Source organism: Delphinus delphis, chromosome 10 (genome assembly GCF_949987515.2).
Source record: "Delphinus delphis chromosome 10, mDelDel1.2, whole genome shotgun sequence".
NCBI lineage: Eukaryota > Metazoa > Chordata > Mammalia > Artiodactyla > Delphinidae > Delphinus > Delphinus delphis.
The window spans coordinates 16,150,261-16,166,507 of NC_082692.2; the positions used below are offsets into that span (position 1 = coordinate 16,150,261).

Below are 16,247 nucleotides of genomic sequence, written 5' to 3' on the forward strand. Positions count from 1 at the left end.
GTAAAACTGGAGTAAAAGTTGAACCCACCTCAAATTGGGAGGATTAAATGGGGGAAAAAAAGGAGTATGAGGTGCTTGGCTCATTGCTGGGTACATAATATGTACTCAATAATGTTAGCTATTGTCATTATTGCCAATCAGATTTTTATTACTTTGGATTTAGAAGTAATTTATCTTGTATACATAAAGAAATAGTTTGGAAAGTAAATGCGTTTCAATTAAAACAAATAATAGTTTGTTTCTCCATCCTCACACTCAAAGTGGGTGGTGTGTCAATGACCATCATTTTCTTGGTTCAGTGAGTGCAAAAGCTTTTAGCAGTGGGGAGAAAAGTCCCAGAAAATGTATATCAGGTCACTGTTTTCATGATGGATCACAGCAGGAAAATAGTTTATGTTCTTACCTTAAAATGAAAGAACACTATTGATTCTGAGCCCTATGAAAAAGGAAATTAAAACAATTTTTTTAAAGGCTTGATTAGTTTTTTTTAGTTTAGTTTAAATGCTGTTAGAAATTCAAACAATGAAGACAGAGGTAAATTAAATATTAATGTGCCCCTTCTCAGGGTTAAACTTTATAAAATTATAAAAGTAATATCCATGCAAGTTTAAACAAAAAAAAGAGACTATAAAAGTGCATATTAAGACAGTATTGGAGTCCAGCTGAACCTTCATCTGATTTCCAAGGGCAAACACCTCAAACAGTTTCATATTTATGCTTCGAGAATTTTTGTTTTTTTACTTAGAACAGGATTTCCTCTTTTTCCATTTTAAAACACAAGTGAAATTCAAGACCTACTCTTCACCTTGCTTTCATCTGATGATATAACAAAGATTATTATAAATTAGTACTTACAGATTTATCTTGCTTTTTTAACAGCTGAATGGCATTTTAGATGCAGTCTCATAATTTATTTAACCAGTCTCCTTGTAATGGATATGTAGGCTTTCCAAGTTTTTTGCCTTGTCAGTAATCTTCCATGTGAATTTTAAAATTTATATGTGTGTACATATATATGTATATCTGTGTGTTTGTATATAAATATGTGTGTGTGGTGCAAGTATCCTACAAGCATGTGTAGGAGAAATTCTCATGCACATTTAAATTTTTGACAGCTATTCCCATGTTGCATTCCAAAGAGTTTTGTCAGAATAGACTTCATCAACAGAGTAGAGCTTGCCAGCTTCCCCATTCCTTTGCTAGCACTAGGTAGTACCATACTTTCTAATATTTTCCAATTTGGTATGAGCACAAGGGATCTTATTTCATTTCGCATTAAAAAAATTCAGTGAGACCAATGTACATCGGGGTAAAGTTCTAATAGAGCAAACATCTAAATGTAAAACCCTATGTGTATTAAAATAAAACATGGGTGAATTCCTTAATAATCTGGGAGTAGAGGAAACTTTCTAATTATGACTGAAAATCTGGAAGCAGTAAGAGAAAAGTTTGATAGATTAGCAGATACAAACTATTATATATAGGATGGATAAACAACAGGGTCCTACTGTATAGCACAGGGAATTATATTCAATGTCCTGTGATAAACCATAATGGAAAAGAATATGAAAAAGAATATATATATATATGTATAACTGAGTCACTTTGCTATACAGCGGAAATTAACAGAACGTTGTAAATCAACTACAGTAAAATTTAAAAAAGAGAAAAGTTTGATAAATTTGATATCCTGAATATAAAAAAGCATGAAGAAACTATAAAAAAGTAAAATAACAAGCCGGGACAAAATATTGTAACTTCTATCATAAACAAAAGATTAACATCCTCTTTGTGTGTGTGTGTGTATATTTGTGTATATTTGTAAATTAAAACTAGAGATTAAAATGACTATCCTGATAGAAAAATGGGCTAAAGATCTGAACAGATGGAAAACAGGGGGGGAAAAAACCCCCAACTCTGCAAAGGCCCTTAAACATGTGAAAAAATGCTCAACTCATTCTTAATAAGAGAAATGCACAGTTCAAATCCCACGGGCTTCCTGTTTCTCACCGCATTGCCAGAAGTACAGAGGTTTGATAGCACACTCCATGGGTGATGCTGTGGGTAGATGGGCAGTCTCATGCATTGCTCATGGGAATGTGAAGCCATGCACCCTTTATGGAGGGGAATTTATCCTTTGACCCAACAGTCACACCTTTTTGGACTTGATTCCACAGGTAATCCGGGAAAAATACAAAATGATATATGTACAGTGCTATTCATTGCAGCGCCATTTGAAATAATGAAAGACTGTAAGTAGTCAAATCTTGAGGGCTAGAGTCCATCTGGCTAGCCTCAGATGTGTAGCTTTTTACCCCAGTACTGATAGCGCAGCTCTGGCATTGGCAATACTTGGCTTATGTGCAGATGATTTTCAGCTGCATGTCCCGGGTTAACAAGGACAAGTGTTGGAGGACAGGTGTCACGGTAGGTAGAATTGTTTCCTGGGTCTTCTCGAAGTCTGTGCCTCCAGTCTTGGTGCCTTCTTACTGCCTTTCCCTTCCGTGGTCCTTTCTTGCCCATTTCCCTAGTCCTGTCGCCTGTGTTCTCCTCTCTAATTCTGTTTCCCTGTCCCAGACACTGGAGAACCTGACATGGATGCTCTGATTAAGGCGAGAACATAAGCTGTTAACCTTCTCTTAGCAGATAGTTAACCCAGTAACCTAATTACCTACTAGCAGTAGGATATTTGAACAGTTATTTGGGGTGATGAGGTTCTAGAAACTGCACATCTTCTGGTATTTCCTGATTGTTCTAGATGCTGCTGCTCTAAGGTAGACACGCCAAATACTAGCTTATTTCTTCTGTTTCAGATGCATCTCACCCCCACTCTGCCTCCTATATTAATGTTTGAAGTTGGGATGTATCTTAAAACTTTAAAGAACAGAGAATAATGTTCCACCTCTCTTGAAGAGCTGCTACAAATTTGGTTGTGTTTCTTATAGTTGATGGCATCTTAAAACCCAGGAAATGTGTTCATAGGGGGCAGAACATGTGGGATCACATTACTTACTGGCAAATAGCCATATACGATTTTCCTCTTCACTCCCCTTTGGTAGTGAGTTTGTTTTCTGTGTTGTTTAAAAACCTTAAAAAAGGGCCTTTGCTGGGTGATTGTAAGTTGGCACAGAGCAAGCAAATACTCAAAATTGAGAAAGCAAAATGAAAAAGGGTGGAGGACCATCTTATTTTTTTTGGTAACAATACTAGTATTTATACAGATATCTTTCTTGAACTCTTAGCATTTAACACAATTGATTATTTCTTTTTAAAGTACTTCCTTCTCTGGATTTCTGTGACACCATGCTCCCTAGTTTTTATCTCCTTATCTTATTGGCTGTTCCTTTCCCATGTCCTTTTCTCATCTCAACTCCATCAGACCTTTGAACAACCCGATGTTCTGTCTTCTGCTTTTTCTCTCTCCTTTTTCCCCCCACCCTACATTCTCTCCTTAGGTGAGCACATCCATTCCTCTAAATTCAGGTATCTTTTTAGGGTTTAGATTCTCCCATTTGTGTCTCCAGCCTGGAGGACTCCTGTGAGCTTTGGTTTCATATATACAAGTGGCTGATCGGTATTTCTAGTTGGACATTTAATAGGGATTTCAAACAAAACATGGCCACAACAGAACTATCGATTCTCTGTTCCCCAAATCCGTGCCTTTCCAGGCCTCCCTCATCTCAGTAAATGGCACCTCAGTAACTGGTGCTCAGGCCAGAATCTTTTCCATGTGTTTAGCGATCCTACATGATGCCTTCTTGCACGACTTATACCTGATCTAACAGTGAATTCTTTTAATTCTACCTCCAAAACACGCCTCCATTCACTTCTCATTCTTGCCATTGCTATAATCCCAGTCCAGGTTTCTGCGGTCTTTCTCTTACCCTTAGACCAGTGTCTCAGCTTCCAGCTGATTTTCTTGCCTTTACTTTTCTCCCCACTTCTTTTGCTTTTACCCCATCTACAGACTTTTATTCACAGTGTTTCCATAATGGGATTTCTGAAGTAGGAATTAGTTCATGTTTGAAACCCAGTGGTGACTTCTCATTACTCTTAGAATAAATGTAATTTTCTTAACTTGCCAATATTATCTGGTTCCTGCCCACCTCTCAGACCTTTCTCTCCCTGGGTCCAATCACACTGGTCTTCTCTCTGTTACTGGAACATGGCAAGCTTGGGCCTGTTTCATGGCCTCTGCACTTGTGCTATTTTCTCATTGGAATGCTCTTTCTTCTGATCTTTGCGTGGCAGATTCCTTCCCATTGTTTAAGTCTCAACTCAGATTTAAGCTTCCAAGGGAGACTTTTTTTTTTTGACACCAATTGTACTTGAACATTTGTTACTTTTTTTAAAAAAATTTATTTATTTATTTTTGGCTGTGTTGGGTCTTCTTTTCTGTGCGAGGGCTTTCTCTAGTTGTGGCAAGCAGGGGCCTCTCACTATCGTGACCTCTCTTGTTGCGGAACACAGGCTCCAGACGTGCAGGCTCAGTAGTTGTGGCTCACGGGCCTAGTTGCTCCGCGGCATGTGGGATCTTCCCAGACCAGGGCTCAAACCCATGTCCCCTGCATTAGCAGGCAGATTCTCAACTACCGCGCCACCAGGGAAGCCCCCAAGGGAGACTTATTTTGACCAGCAACCCCACAATTATTCTCTGTTCAGTACTCTCTTTAATCATCTTAATATCATTGACTGGTACCTGAAATTATCTTGCTTACTTCTGTCTTTTGTTTTGGTCAGACTTCCTCTTTAAGGCTGTAAACTCCTTGAGGGTGGAAACTGGTTTCACTCTCATATCCCTAGTACTTAGAACAGAGCCTGACACATAGTAAATCCTCATTGTGTTTTGATAGTTGACTGATCTATGCTCGTAAGTAGAACAATCTGTGTTAGGTCTTGGACATTCAGAGAGCGGCAGAAAAAAATGTCTTCAATATCTCTTAAATAGTAATAAAGACAGGCTGGAAAAATGAATTATTTTAATACAGAATTGTAAAGTGCAAGAATAGTCTAGACAGTCTACTGTGGGAGTGCAGAGAGGGGGCATCTCACAAACATCGAGCTGAAACTGAAGGATGACAAGGAGTTAGCCAGGTGGATAGGCAGGTGAAAGGGGTATGAGCTGTCATTCTGTGAAGAAAATAAAGGTGTTCTAGGCAGATGGAATAGTGCAAGCTTGAGGAATTTGGTTTGGTGTGCCTGGAAGGACAGATGAATATAGGGAGAAATGAATATTGCAGTTGAGGAGGTGGAGATCTGGATAGGTCTTGAATACCAATTGTAAATCACTGTAAGGTTGAAAAGGTACTATGGTCAGATTGCTACTAGAGGATTATCTTTTCGGTGGCATTGTGGGGACTAACTTGGAGGGAACTAGAAGAGGTCGGTGAATACTCGTCATTACCAAGTTTGAGCAGGCAAGTGGCGTCATCAGATTGCTGTTTTACGAAAGGCCACTCTGGCTGCTGGGTGGGAAAATAGACGACTGGGTGGGGATGGGGAGTATGAATGGAAGGAGGGAGACAAGCTAGGAGGGATCCTAGTATTCAGCTGATGTATAGTAATGAGGAGCTTTCCTTTTCAAGAATTTGTGGATCTTATCTCTTTGTAAAAAATTTACCATTTTTATAACAAAATGTTTGGGGAAAAAGTTTTACCAAGTTACCAGAAGCTTGGATGTGCTCACCATCCCCCGCATGTAATGCTCTCACTGGAAGCTCCATTCCCAGGTAGAGAATGTACACACAGACATCCATATGTCCTTAGTTCTTCATGTCTTTTGACCTCTGCTTCTGTTCTTGTTGAAATAACATTGAAGGTGCTGCAGTTTTCAACTTTGGTTTTCCTTTCATTGTGGTAATCCTATTTTAATGTATAAGTCCTTTTAGGCAGCAAGGCTGTTGGAATAGCATCAAGCACTTCAGGCATTTATAAATTCATTTCGAGGGACTTCCCTGGTGGTGCAGTGGTTAAGAATCCGCCTACTAATGAAGGGGACATGGGTTCGAGCCCTGGTCTGGGAAGATCCCACATGCCGCGGAGAACCTAAGCCCGTGCACCACAACTACTGAGTCTGCGCTCTACAGCCCACGAGCCACAACTACCGCAGCCTGCTTACCACAACTACTGAAGCCCTCGCGCCTAGAACCTGTGCTCTGCAACAAGAGAAGCCACCGCAATGAGAAGCCCACACACCGCAACGAAGAGTAGCCCCCGCTCACCCCAACTGGAGAAAGCCTGCGCATAGCAATGAAGACCCAGTGCAGCCATACATACATACATACGTACATATTCATTTCAATAAACGTGACGGGTTTGGTTTGGGTAATTTGTTGTGTTGCTAGTGAGTTTGTTATAGTGTATAACAGTATCTAATCAAATTAGTGAGGAATAAAAGACTCACTTTGATGTAAATCATTAACTTTTTCAAAGAAGACAAACAATATTTTTAGTAACATCTCAAGCTGAAGAATATTCAGTGTATAATACATGTGCTTGAAAAATATTAACACACAGCCTAAAAAGGGGCAATTAATTTCATATTCAGAGGTAAGATTAGGCCAGTTTCACTTTAGTTTTTGTTAGTATTAAATACTCGCAAGTATTCAAAATGTTTGAAGAAAATGCTTATCCTCTTTATATTTTAAATGAGAAGATAATAGCACAGGTTATATATTTTAATATTTATTTCTCACCAATGTTTCCATGCTGAAGCAGTTATCTACTATGTTGTAATTGCCTGTTTACTTGACTCTACCCACTAGCTCTCTCTCCTCTCCCCCTGTGGTCCCAGTGCCATCTGAGTAAGCACTTGGATACTTTTGGCTGATTAAATGTGATACTTACTTTTCTTTTTCATATTTATCTTTTTAATAGAAAATGCATCAGAGGCAGACTTATGGCTCCTGAATAGTTGTACTGTAAAAAATCCGGCTGAAGACCACTTTAGAAACTCAATTAAGTAAGTGGATGTTGATTTTTTTTCTTATCTTTTTATAAGTGATGTAAGAATTAATTTTCAGGAAGTTAGCTTTTAAAAGATTCCTAACATTACAAATACTCAGTATGTTATCAACAAAAGTATGAGTTGGACTTTGGGCATTATACTGTTTTGAATTTATCTGGTAAGGAATAAAACTTTAAGGTAGACTTTTCTAATAGGTATTTGAGTATTTGTGAAGTTAGCTAATAGGTGATTTGAATATCTGTCAAGTATTAACAACATACTTTTCTCAGGGAATCCAGTCTCTACATTTTGAAACTATCCAGAGCAGTCCTTACCTCTTTTCTCTTCCCTGTCCATTAGCACTGTTCTCATAATGGCTGGCCGTCAAGAGAAGTACAGTTTATTGGGGGAGCGGGCATGTAATCCGTGGTTCTTGAATTGTTCCTCAAGTTACAGTGAAAGAAGTATCTTTTTTTCACATCTCTGAATCATACTCCACCCACTCTACCCACTTCTTACAACCTTCATTCTATAAATTATTTCCTCATTCACCTCTATTTTATCTCTCCAACCCCATTGGTGCGTTTTCATTGGTATTTAAACAAGCTCAGACCTACTCAGCCCCATACACCCCTTTTAGCTCTGGTCCTATTTTTCTTCTTGCCTTCCCCGAGAGACTTAAAATTTTTGGCTGTGCTGCGCAGCACGTGAGATCTTAGTTCCTGGACCAGGGATCAAACCCCCTGCAGTGGAAGCGCGGAATCTTAACCGTGGGACCTCCAGGGAAGTCCCCCGAGAGACTTGTTAAGAATTTTCATTTCCTGACTTCACTCTCAAACTCAACCCCCACCCCATTGGTTTTATTGTGAAATATATCATACATAAATGAGTTTATGAAACATGTACAGTTTAAATAAGGTTAACAAACTTAACACCTAATATCTACCACCCAGCATAAGAAATAAAGCATTGCTGAGACCTTAGAAACTGCCCCGTTGTCCCTCTTTCAGTCATATCCCTGAGATGTAACCTTTATCCTGACTTTTGTGGGTCATTCCCTTCCTTTTATTAGTAAATTTATCATCTATTAAATATATCTCTAAACAATGTGTTGTTTAGTTTTGCCCTCTTTTATATTTATTGGACTTACACTGTTTGTGTTCTGAGATTTGCTTCTTTTCCTTAACATTTTGCTTTTAGATTTATCCATGTTGATGGATGTAAAATAACTGGCCATTCATAGTATTTTACTGAATGAATTTGTCACAATTTATCCATTTTATTATTGAAAGAGTTTTGAGTTTTCCCTGTGTTTTGTTTTCATGAGCACTGCTGCTCTGAATATTTTGAACATGTTTTCTGGTGCGGATGTGCAAGAGTTATTTTAGGATATGTACCTAGGAATTATTGGGTCACAGGTGTGTGCATATTCAAAGTTTTAGGTAATGATGAACTTTTCCCCCAACGGATGTACTGGCGCTCACTCCCACCAGTCATGGATGGGTGTGGTTGTTCTCCACTCTTTGCCAGTACTTGATATGGTCAGGGTTGTAAATTTTTGCCCATCTGGTGGTGGAGATGGTATCTCAATGTGGTCTTAATTTGTGTTTCTGTGATTACTAGTGATGTTGAGCATCCTTTTATATGTTTATTTGCCATTTAGATTTTCCTTTTCTGTGAAGTGGCTCTTTAAATATATTTCCCTGTTATTTTTTTATTATTTGTTTGTGGGAATACATTAAATGTATTCTGTATACTAATCCTTACATATTACATATGTTGTATCAATTGTGGCTTATCTTTCACTTTCTTTTATGGTATCTTAGGATGAAGAGAAATTCTGGCTTAAAATTTGTCAACCTTTGCCTTTGGGTCCGTGCTCTTACTGTTTAAGAAGTCTTTCCTTACTCTGAAGTTAAGATATTCTATGTATTTTCTCCTAAAAATTCCATGGTTTTTACTTCTTACATTCAGGTTTATAATTCATCTGGAGTTGAGTTTTTTTGGTATGATACCAGGAAGAGGATCCCATTTTATTTATTTATTTTCTGTGTAGACCCTGACTTTTCCCAGTATCATTTATTTTTTCTCCTTTTATCTATATATTATCCACTCTGTCATAGGCTGAGTGTCCATAGATGGTTGGGTCTGTCTGTGGGCTCTCTATTTGGTTCCACTGATCTGTTTCTTTATTTTGGTGCTTATTCTACTACTGCTTACCTGACATAGTCATAATTAGTATAGATTTATAATAAGTCTAGATGTTTGATACCGCTAGTGCCTTTTTGTTCTCCAGTTTGAAGGAAGACATGTTTTTGTTTTTGAATGTGCTGTATTTAAAGTTACAGCTAAATGTTATAATAAAGTAATGGATAATATTTGATTTTTATCAAGTGTCTTCTATGTGGCAGGCACTGTTGAAAGTGCTTTACATCAATTAGATATTATCTAGTTTAATTCTTGCAGTCTACCAACGAGTTGTAGGTTCCAATTTTATTTCTGTTTTACAGATGAAGAAGCATCTGTTTTGCAGATGAAGTTCTCTAAAGCTGTTGAGTTCATAAGTGGTGGAGGTGGGATGTTAACCTAGGTAGTCTCACTAGAGCCTGTGCGATGTTAAATTTAATACCAGGTAAAGAAGTCAGATAAGCAGTTACAGAATTGAGGCAGATATCAAAGAGGCACCACTAGAGGTACAGATTTTGCATTGTTTCCATAGAAGCGATAGTTGAATATGATGGTTTCCTCAACTTAGAAATCATGGAAGGAGCAGAGAAGAGTTGTTACCTGAACGATGGTGGGAGGCTTAGGAGGGTGGTGGTGATGTGAGATGGAACAGGGGAGTTAGGGTCATGGTTAGGACCAGAAGAAGGGAGAATTAAACCAAGAGCAGAGCAGGATGTTTACCAGGTGCTGCTTATTTTCAAAGAATGCCTTTTATGGAAAGTCTATCATGTTCCCTGATTATCTACTTTTTCTCCTATAGGAGAGGCATAAGATACAAAGATACTTTAGTGCTACTGATAGCCTCTAAGTACAAACCCCAGAGAATTCAGTTTGTGTGATTATCAATTTTAAAATGTGATTAACCGATACACTTCTAGACTGTTTCTAAAAGTTTATTTAAAAACTCAAATATAACTTGTGTCAATGGGTTTTCTTACATAAACTCTTGTGAATGCAGTTCAAGGTAATGATACGGTGTTTGAAAGATTAAGTGAGGTAATCACTTAAGATGTTTGTCATTTTAACACTACAACACTAGTGGTAGAGAGCACAGGTTCCTTTAATGCACTATTCTGCTTGCTTGAAAGAAAATTTAAAAACAGTATTATAGGTGATTAAGTATTTTTTTAAATGGCTTTGAAAGCTTTTGCTAATCGCAGCTAGTTCTTGTTAACATACCACCTAAGCTAACGTTGGATTTGCTTCCAGAATAAATATAATCCTGTAGAAGGCACAGTAACAATTAACATTGAGAAAATGTCAAATTCAAGTGACATTTATACACTTAAAGACTTTCGGTGAAAGATTACCTACTCTTGTCAAGCATTTTGCTTTATTTAAATGTTCCCCCCCTTTCACCACTGTCTCCTAACAAAGCAAAACAAAGAAAAATAGTTCGTAAACTTTATTACACCTTCAGTCATGCGACACATTGTCTTCTCTCAACCTCCAGCTCCATCCTTTCCCTTCAGCCTCCTCATGAGCATGCACTTTTTCCCCCATGACAGTGAGGCAACATTTAAATTCAAGGAGGCCCTGATAGGGTGTTTCATCTCCCCTTGTTCAGCTGCACCTAATGCCTTATGCTCATATTCACCCATTTTCAGGATGGGCTGGAGGCTCTTTTTTTCTAACCTGAACCCCCTACAAATCATGATTGCTTCACTTTGCCACTTATTTCTGAGCGTTCGCCTTAATTTCTGATCATCTGCTTTTGTCTCTCTCCCAATGTATTCTTTTTATTCGACTGTAGAAATTTTTTTTATTGAAGTATAGTTGATTTACAGTGTTGTGTTAATTAATGCTGTACAGCAAAGTGATTCAGTTATACATATATATACATTCTTTCTTTATATAATTTCCATTATGGTTTATCATAGGATATTGAACGTAGTTCTCTGTGCCATATGTATTTTTGATATTTAATAGTTGTTTGTCTATTATCAACTCATTTTATTTCTCCTGAGCTACCAGGCAGTAGGACCCTCTTGTTTTAACAGGAGAAAAGAAAGAAAACTGAGAGATTTACTATCTTTCATGTAATCAATGCATAAGATCCCAGAATTGTGAATTTGTGACAAGACAGCCAGGGCCTTTTTTTTTTCTTCTCTTGGTGGTGGTGGTCAAAAGTATTAGTTTTGCAACTTCACAGTATAAAATATATTGGAAGTATTATTTAACCTTGGTCACAGAGAATAATGGCTTAAAATTATTTGGAAATTTTCATTTTATACAGTAATGCTGACAGTAAATCATTCTACTTTTAAATAATTCCTTAATCTAGTCCAAGTTACATACCTGGCATGAAAGTGCATACGTGTTAATCCGTAGGCTGTACTGCTCAGTACTTTCTACTGGTTGATCTAATTACTAAGACTTTACAGTGTTTGTATTATTGATGTTCAGATTGATAAGACAGTAGGAGTTTTAAGTAGTAAAAAAGGAGTTAAGAATGACTTTTCTGGCTGCCTTTTGAACTTTGAAATGTTAAATGCTATTGCCTTTACTAATTTTGAAAAAATCTCTAATGAGGCCCATGTTTTGTGGTGGCAGCCTGTTGTATGCATACTCTTTCCTCTTGAGCATTTGCCAGTTGCCCTGTCCTTGTTTTATGCATTAAACCAATTTGATTTAGACAATATGGCCTTAAACTTGAGGGGTTCTTGAGTAAACGAAAAAGATCAAAAGTTTCAAAAAAATAAAATTTGCTCTTAATGAGAGTATCAAATAAGAAAACTCCTTTGGTTAGTGCTTTATAGAAATGTGGAATCTTTTCCATGCCACCTAAAGGAGGTCATTCAGAGGCTGGTGAAGATAAACACGTCTTGTGTGTTCTATATAAATGACAGAAAGAATAGCCAGCTTGCTTTGATCATGGACTGTCAACCTCTGTTTGACCTTGTGTGTTATTAACCCAAATGGGCACTGTGGTTTAGCCACACTGATAGTAGATAGATGAGTCACTAGTTCTTTGAACCACCTTTGCCTGTAGAAATAAATGGTAATGTTGAAGGGATGGTTTAGATATCTCAGTGAAATTACTTGAAAGAACAATGGAAATATAAGGAGAAATGGACAAAGAAGAAAAGTGTATGTTCAGACAGGATAACCTGCTTTGTATTATATCTTCTGTTTAAAGGAGAGCTCTTTTTAGAAATAGCGTTCTGTTGATCAAGTAAATTATTGGATGTTCACTCCTATTATGAAAAGATTTTTTGCTTTATGTGGATTTGACTTTGAGTTCTTCATTGTAAACTGAAGTTGGGGGGAGGCATCAGAATATTGTTTCAACTTGAATTTGTAAAATAAATTGCCTTCACAAAAGCTGACTTATTACGAACAGAGAAGTGCTTTCCTTTTCAGTTAGTAATTATACAGTTTAAAAAAAGAAAAAAAACTCGACTCATTCTGTTTCTAACTAGATTTGTTAGTAATCAGGTTATCTTTATTTTTTTAATTAAAAAATTGGCATTGGGAGATAAAGAATACTAGGTTTTAGTTTGGCCTTTTTCAAGAAACAGGTTAGGTAACGCAAGTTCTTTTGTTAAACTTATTTTTTAATGTTGTAGACTGTGGGTTTTTTCTTAAAACTTAGATATTTTAATTTTGGTTTTTCTAGTATGAAATGGCTTTAGTTCAGTAGCACTTTTATGTTATTGTTTCAAGTGTCGTTCATTGTTTGCTTTTTACCAGTCACAGTCTCATGGTTCCAGCTATCCTTTCCCACCTTAAAGGTTTCCCTCTATATGGAAAGTTAGTTCAAAATATTGTACTGTTTGACTTAATATATATTGTCAGTTAAGTTTTGTCTAAGGCTATTGTTTTTCTCCAAACAGTGCTATTTTTAACATGAGTTTACGTTTCCTCCTACCATTTCTCATCTACTTCCACTATTTAGATACTATCTGTGTGTTGATTACTCCCAAATTTCTGTTTCTGACCCTGGTCTCTCCTTCCAAGAACCAAACTTGTATGTCCATTGTATGTCCAGCTGCTTTCTGGACTTTTCCATTTAGATGCCCCTTAAAGTTGACACTTTAAATCATCATGTCAGAGCCTCTTCATTATCTGCCTCACCTTTTCCCCAGCTAATGTTCCTGTTCGAATTGCCTGTCTTGTTTGGTTACAAGGTCACCTATCAGATAGTCTGGGAGTTTTCTTTGACTCCCTCTTTCCCTCCCCTATTTTCCATCCTTCAGAACTGATTCTACTTCTAAAATGTCTTTTCCTTCCTCCCTTTGATTCCTTCCTTCTCATTACTTTTGCCCAGTGTTGTTAGTGTTTTGTTGCTTCTTGGAACTTGCAGTGAACCACTGTGTTCTCATGTTTCATCAGATTGCCACAAACTAGACACATATCTTTTGAATTTAATCCTTTCTCTCCATCCCTATTGCTAATGTCTTAGTTATGGTCCTCAATATCTCTTGCTCTTCTATTACAGTAGAAGTTAAGCTTGTTCTCAGCTCCTTTTCTGTTCCAGTTCATGCGTTCCTCTCCTTCACACCCTGTAATGGTTCCTTCTCAGCTACATGATAAAGATATAATTTCCTAGTGTAAAAAGGTCTTTTAAAATAATCTGTTCCTTGCCTACCTCTATGGCCTCTTTTCTCGCCACTCCTCCATAGAATTTTACTTCTTGCCTAAATTGTATGATTTTCCAGACATATAATGTGTTTGCATATGTTTTTCCTATTCCTTGGAACATGCTCTCCCTTTCCCCCAAAGGCATGCATGTGTGCATGTACATGCTCACGTGCGCCCACACACACACACACACACACACACACACACACACACACACTCATGCACCCCATGTAATTCTACTTGGCAACCTAGTCATCTTGTGGGACTCATATCAAAGGTAATGCTGTGTGCAAGGTTATCTCCCTTCTAACTCCCACCCTTTACCTCCAGGGTCCCCAGAGTTAATCACCCTCTGTTCTGTGCTACTTCTTTATCCCGTACAAACATCTATTGTTGCATATTACATTTTATTATTTGTTTACATATTTGGCTCTCTACTAGATTGTGGTCTTGAGGTCAGGTTATTGACCTCAGGAAAATCCTTTTTTATGAAGTCTTTGACCCTCTGACTCTACCATGTAATGATTTTCCTTTTCTTGGGAAACAGATACCATTCATGGAGTAAGACTTGCTTGTCAGCTGTTCTGAGAAGAGACTCCCAAGGCACCTGTGAATCCCTTGTAGAGACAGGCTGTATATTTGCAAAAAGGGGAAAGAACATTCTAATTTGCAAAGATTGTACTAAAGGGCCCTCTTTTTAAGAAATCGTGCTGTTTTGCTTTTTATGTTTTGCTTATAAACTAGGAAGAAACCTGCCCCTTCTTGTCCTAAATGAGATAAGAAACTTGTGCTTGCCACTATTGGTCCACAGTTTCTTTCCAGAGTAAAGTAGTAAAAGGAGTGAGAACTGTTCTCCCTTCTTGGAGTATTGCTTGGTCTTGGCAGAAGCTCAGCTGCGAGTGGCAGGACCCTGTTCTTCTTGCCAAACTAAGTGGACTGGCTCTGCTTCAGGACCTTGGCCACTGGATTAATTGAAGCATCTCATCTTGAGTCAAAGGGTAACAAAGGTGTAGATAAAAACCAGGTAGCGTTAGACCTTGTTTTAGACACACAGTCTGTACTCAACGTGTGTTTGTACACTTAGGTTTTAAATGGATTGATTCTTCCTGTTTTGGGATGAGTGCTTGGCATCATTCTGCTGTCAGGGCATCAGCAAGTCATTGCTAATGTATTATTTTGTGTTAAGTGTATTATTAATTATATAACTATATTAATATCACAACACTTGTCTTACATTTGAATATCAGATTGTCCAGTTTCAATGAATGAGCAAAAAACATTAAAAAACACCAAAGTGGGAGAAAGAAATCAACATGGCTGTTGTGGGGTAAGAAGTAGATGTTTTGGAGAGGTTGACTTGATATAGGATCTTTGAGAGAAGAGTGGAACAGTAAGATCTACGCAGACAGTGATGTTGTCTCACTTGTTTACTGAGGGATCCTTGGTCTCTGGTACAGTGCCTGGTAAATATTTGGCACTGAGTTTTGCATTGAATTGAAAGCTGATTTGATGAAGGCCAAATTTCTCTGGATAAGTTGCTGTTTATGTGTTAGGTCTTCTTACTGTCTACCATATGTGAATTCATATTATTCAAGTCTTAAGTCATGGGTCTGTTTAGTCTACTTTCTGTTGATGCTAGGACTTTGTATTGTTTTTTCTCTGTCAGCTAGTCTGGGGTTAATGATGGTATTAGAGGAACATGCTTTCTGGAAACATAAATGAAGAGTTCTCTGTTGATTCCTAAAGTGAGGGGTGAGAGTTACATAATTCAGAGCAGATTTTGACACATTTCCTGCTACAGACTTTAGTTGTTTGTCCCCTATCCATGGAAAACATGGAGACGAATGGGAGTGCAGGGAGACTATTACATGATAAATCTCAGTGAGAAATTTGATGGGGAGTAAAGGAGAAAGTATATTTTAGGATTGAATTCCTGGTTGACTTTAAAAAAATGAAGGAATAGTTAAATTTACAGTTGTAAGATAAGTTACTTAATTTGCAAATCAGGAACAGAAAAAGCAGTTTAGATGTAATAAATCATTATAAAATGCAAAACTGAGTTTCATAGCTATCAAAAATCTTTTTGGAGAACAGTATTTTGCATATTTCATGATTACTGTTACATCAACAGTTGCTTTGTTCTTGGCATTTTAAGCAAGAGAGTAAGTGAAAGAGGTCAGAGTATTATGTACTGGCAACAGCTGGCTGATAGCATTGAATACTTATGTAATTAAATATATGTGTTGGCTGTTGTCCTAACAGCTCTGTAGGTGGAGGCCCCAGAAAGCATGCAGAAACTTGCTTCAGCAGGATTAAAGAAGAAATCAACATGATCTAAGCCTGTGCTTTCAGCCAGGAGTGATTTCCTATTGTTTTGGTTTGAAAGACATTCTACTTATTCTTGGTGTGTGTTTTAATACAACAGCAGAGAAAAAAAGAAACGTATTTTTTTACTCCCCTTCTTGTATGCTCTAAGTGTGAAAAACATAAT

The 16,247-nt window shown here is 37.5% G+C and overlaps 1 protein-coding gene across 4 annotated transcripts in view; it reads left to right on the forward strand.

Annotated features, from left to right (window-relative positions):
• Positions 1-16,247, forward strand: part of CDKAL1 (CDK5 regulatory subunit associated protein 1 like 1) — a 654,211-nt gene that overhangs the window by 94,063 nt on the left and 543,901 nt on the right. For all 4 annotated transcript variants that reach the window (XM_060023566.1, XM_060023563.1, XM_060023565.1 and 1 more), the window contains one exon: positions 6,877-6,961. In XM_060023566.1, coding sequence (XP_059879549.1) covers positions 6,877-6,961 — 85 coding nt within the window. The remainder of the gene's footprint in view (positions 1-6,876; positions 6,962-16,247) is intronic.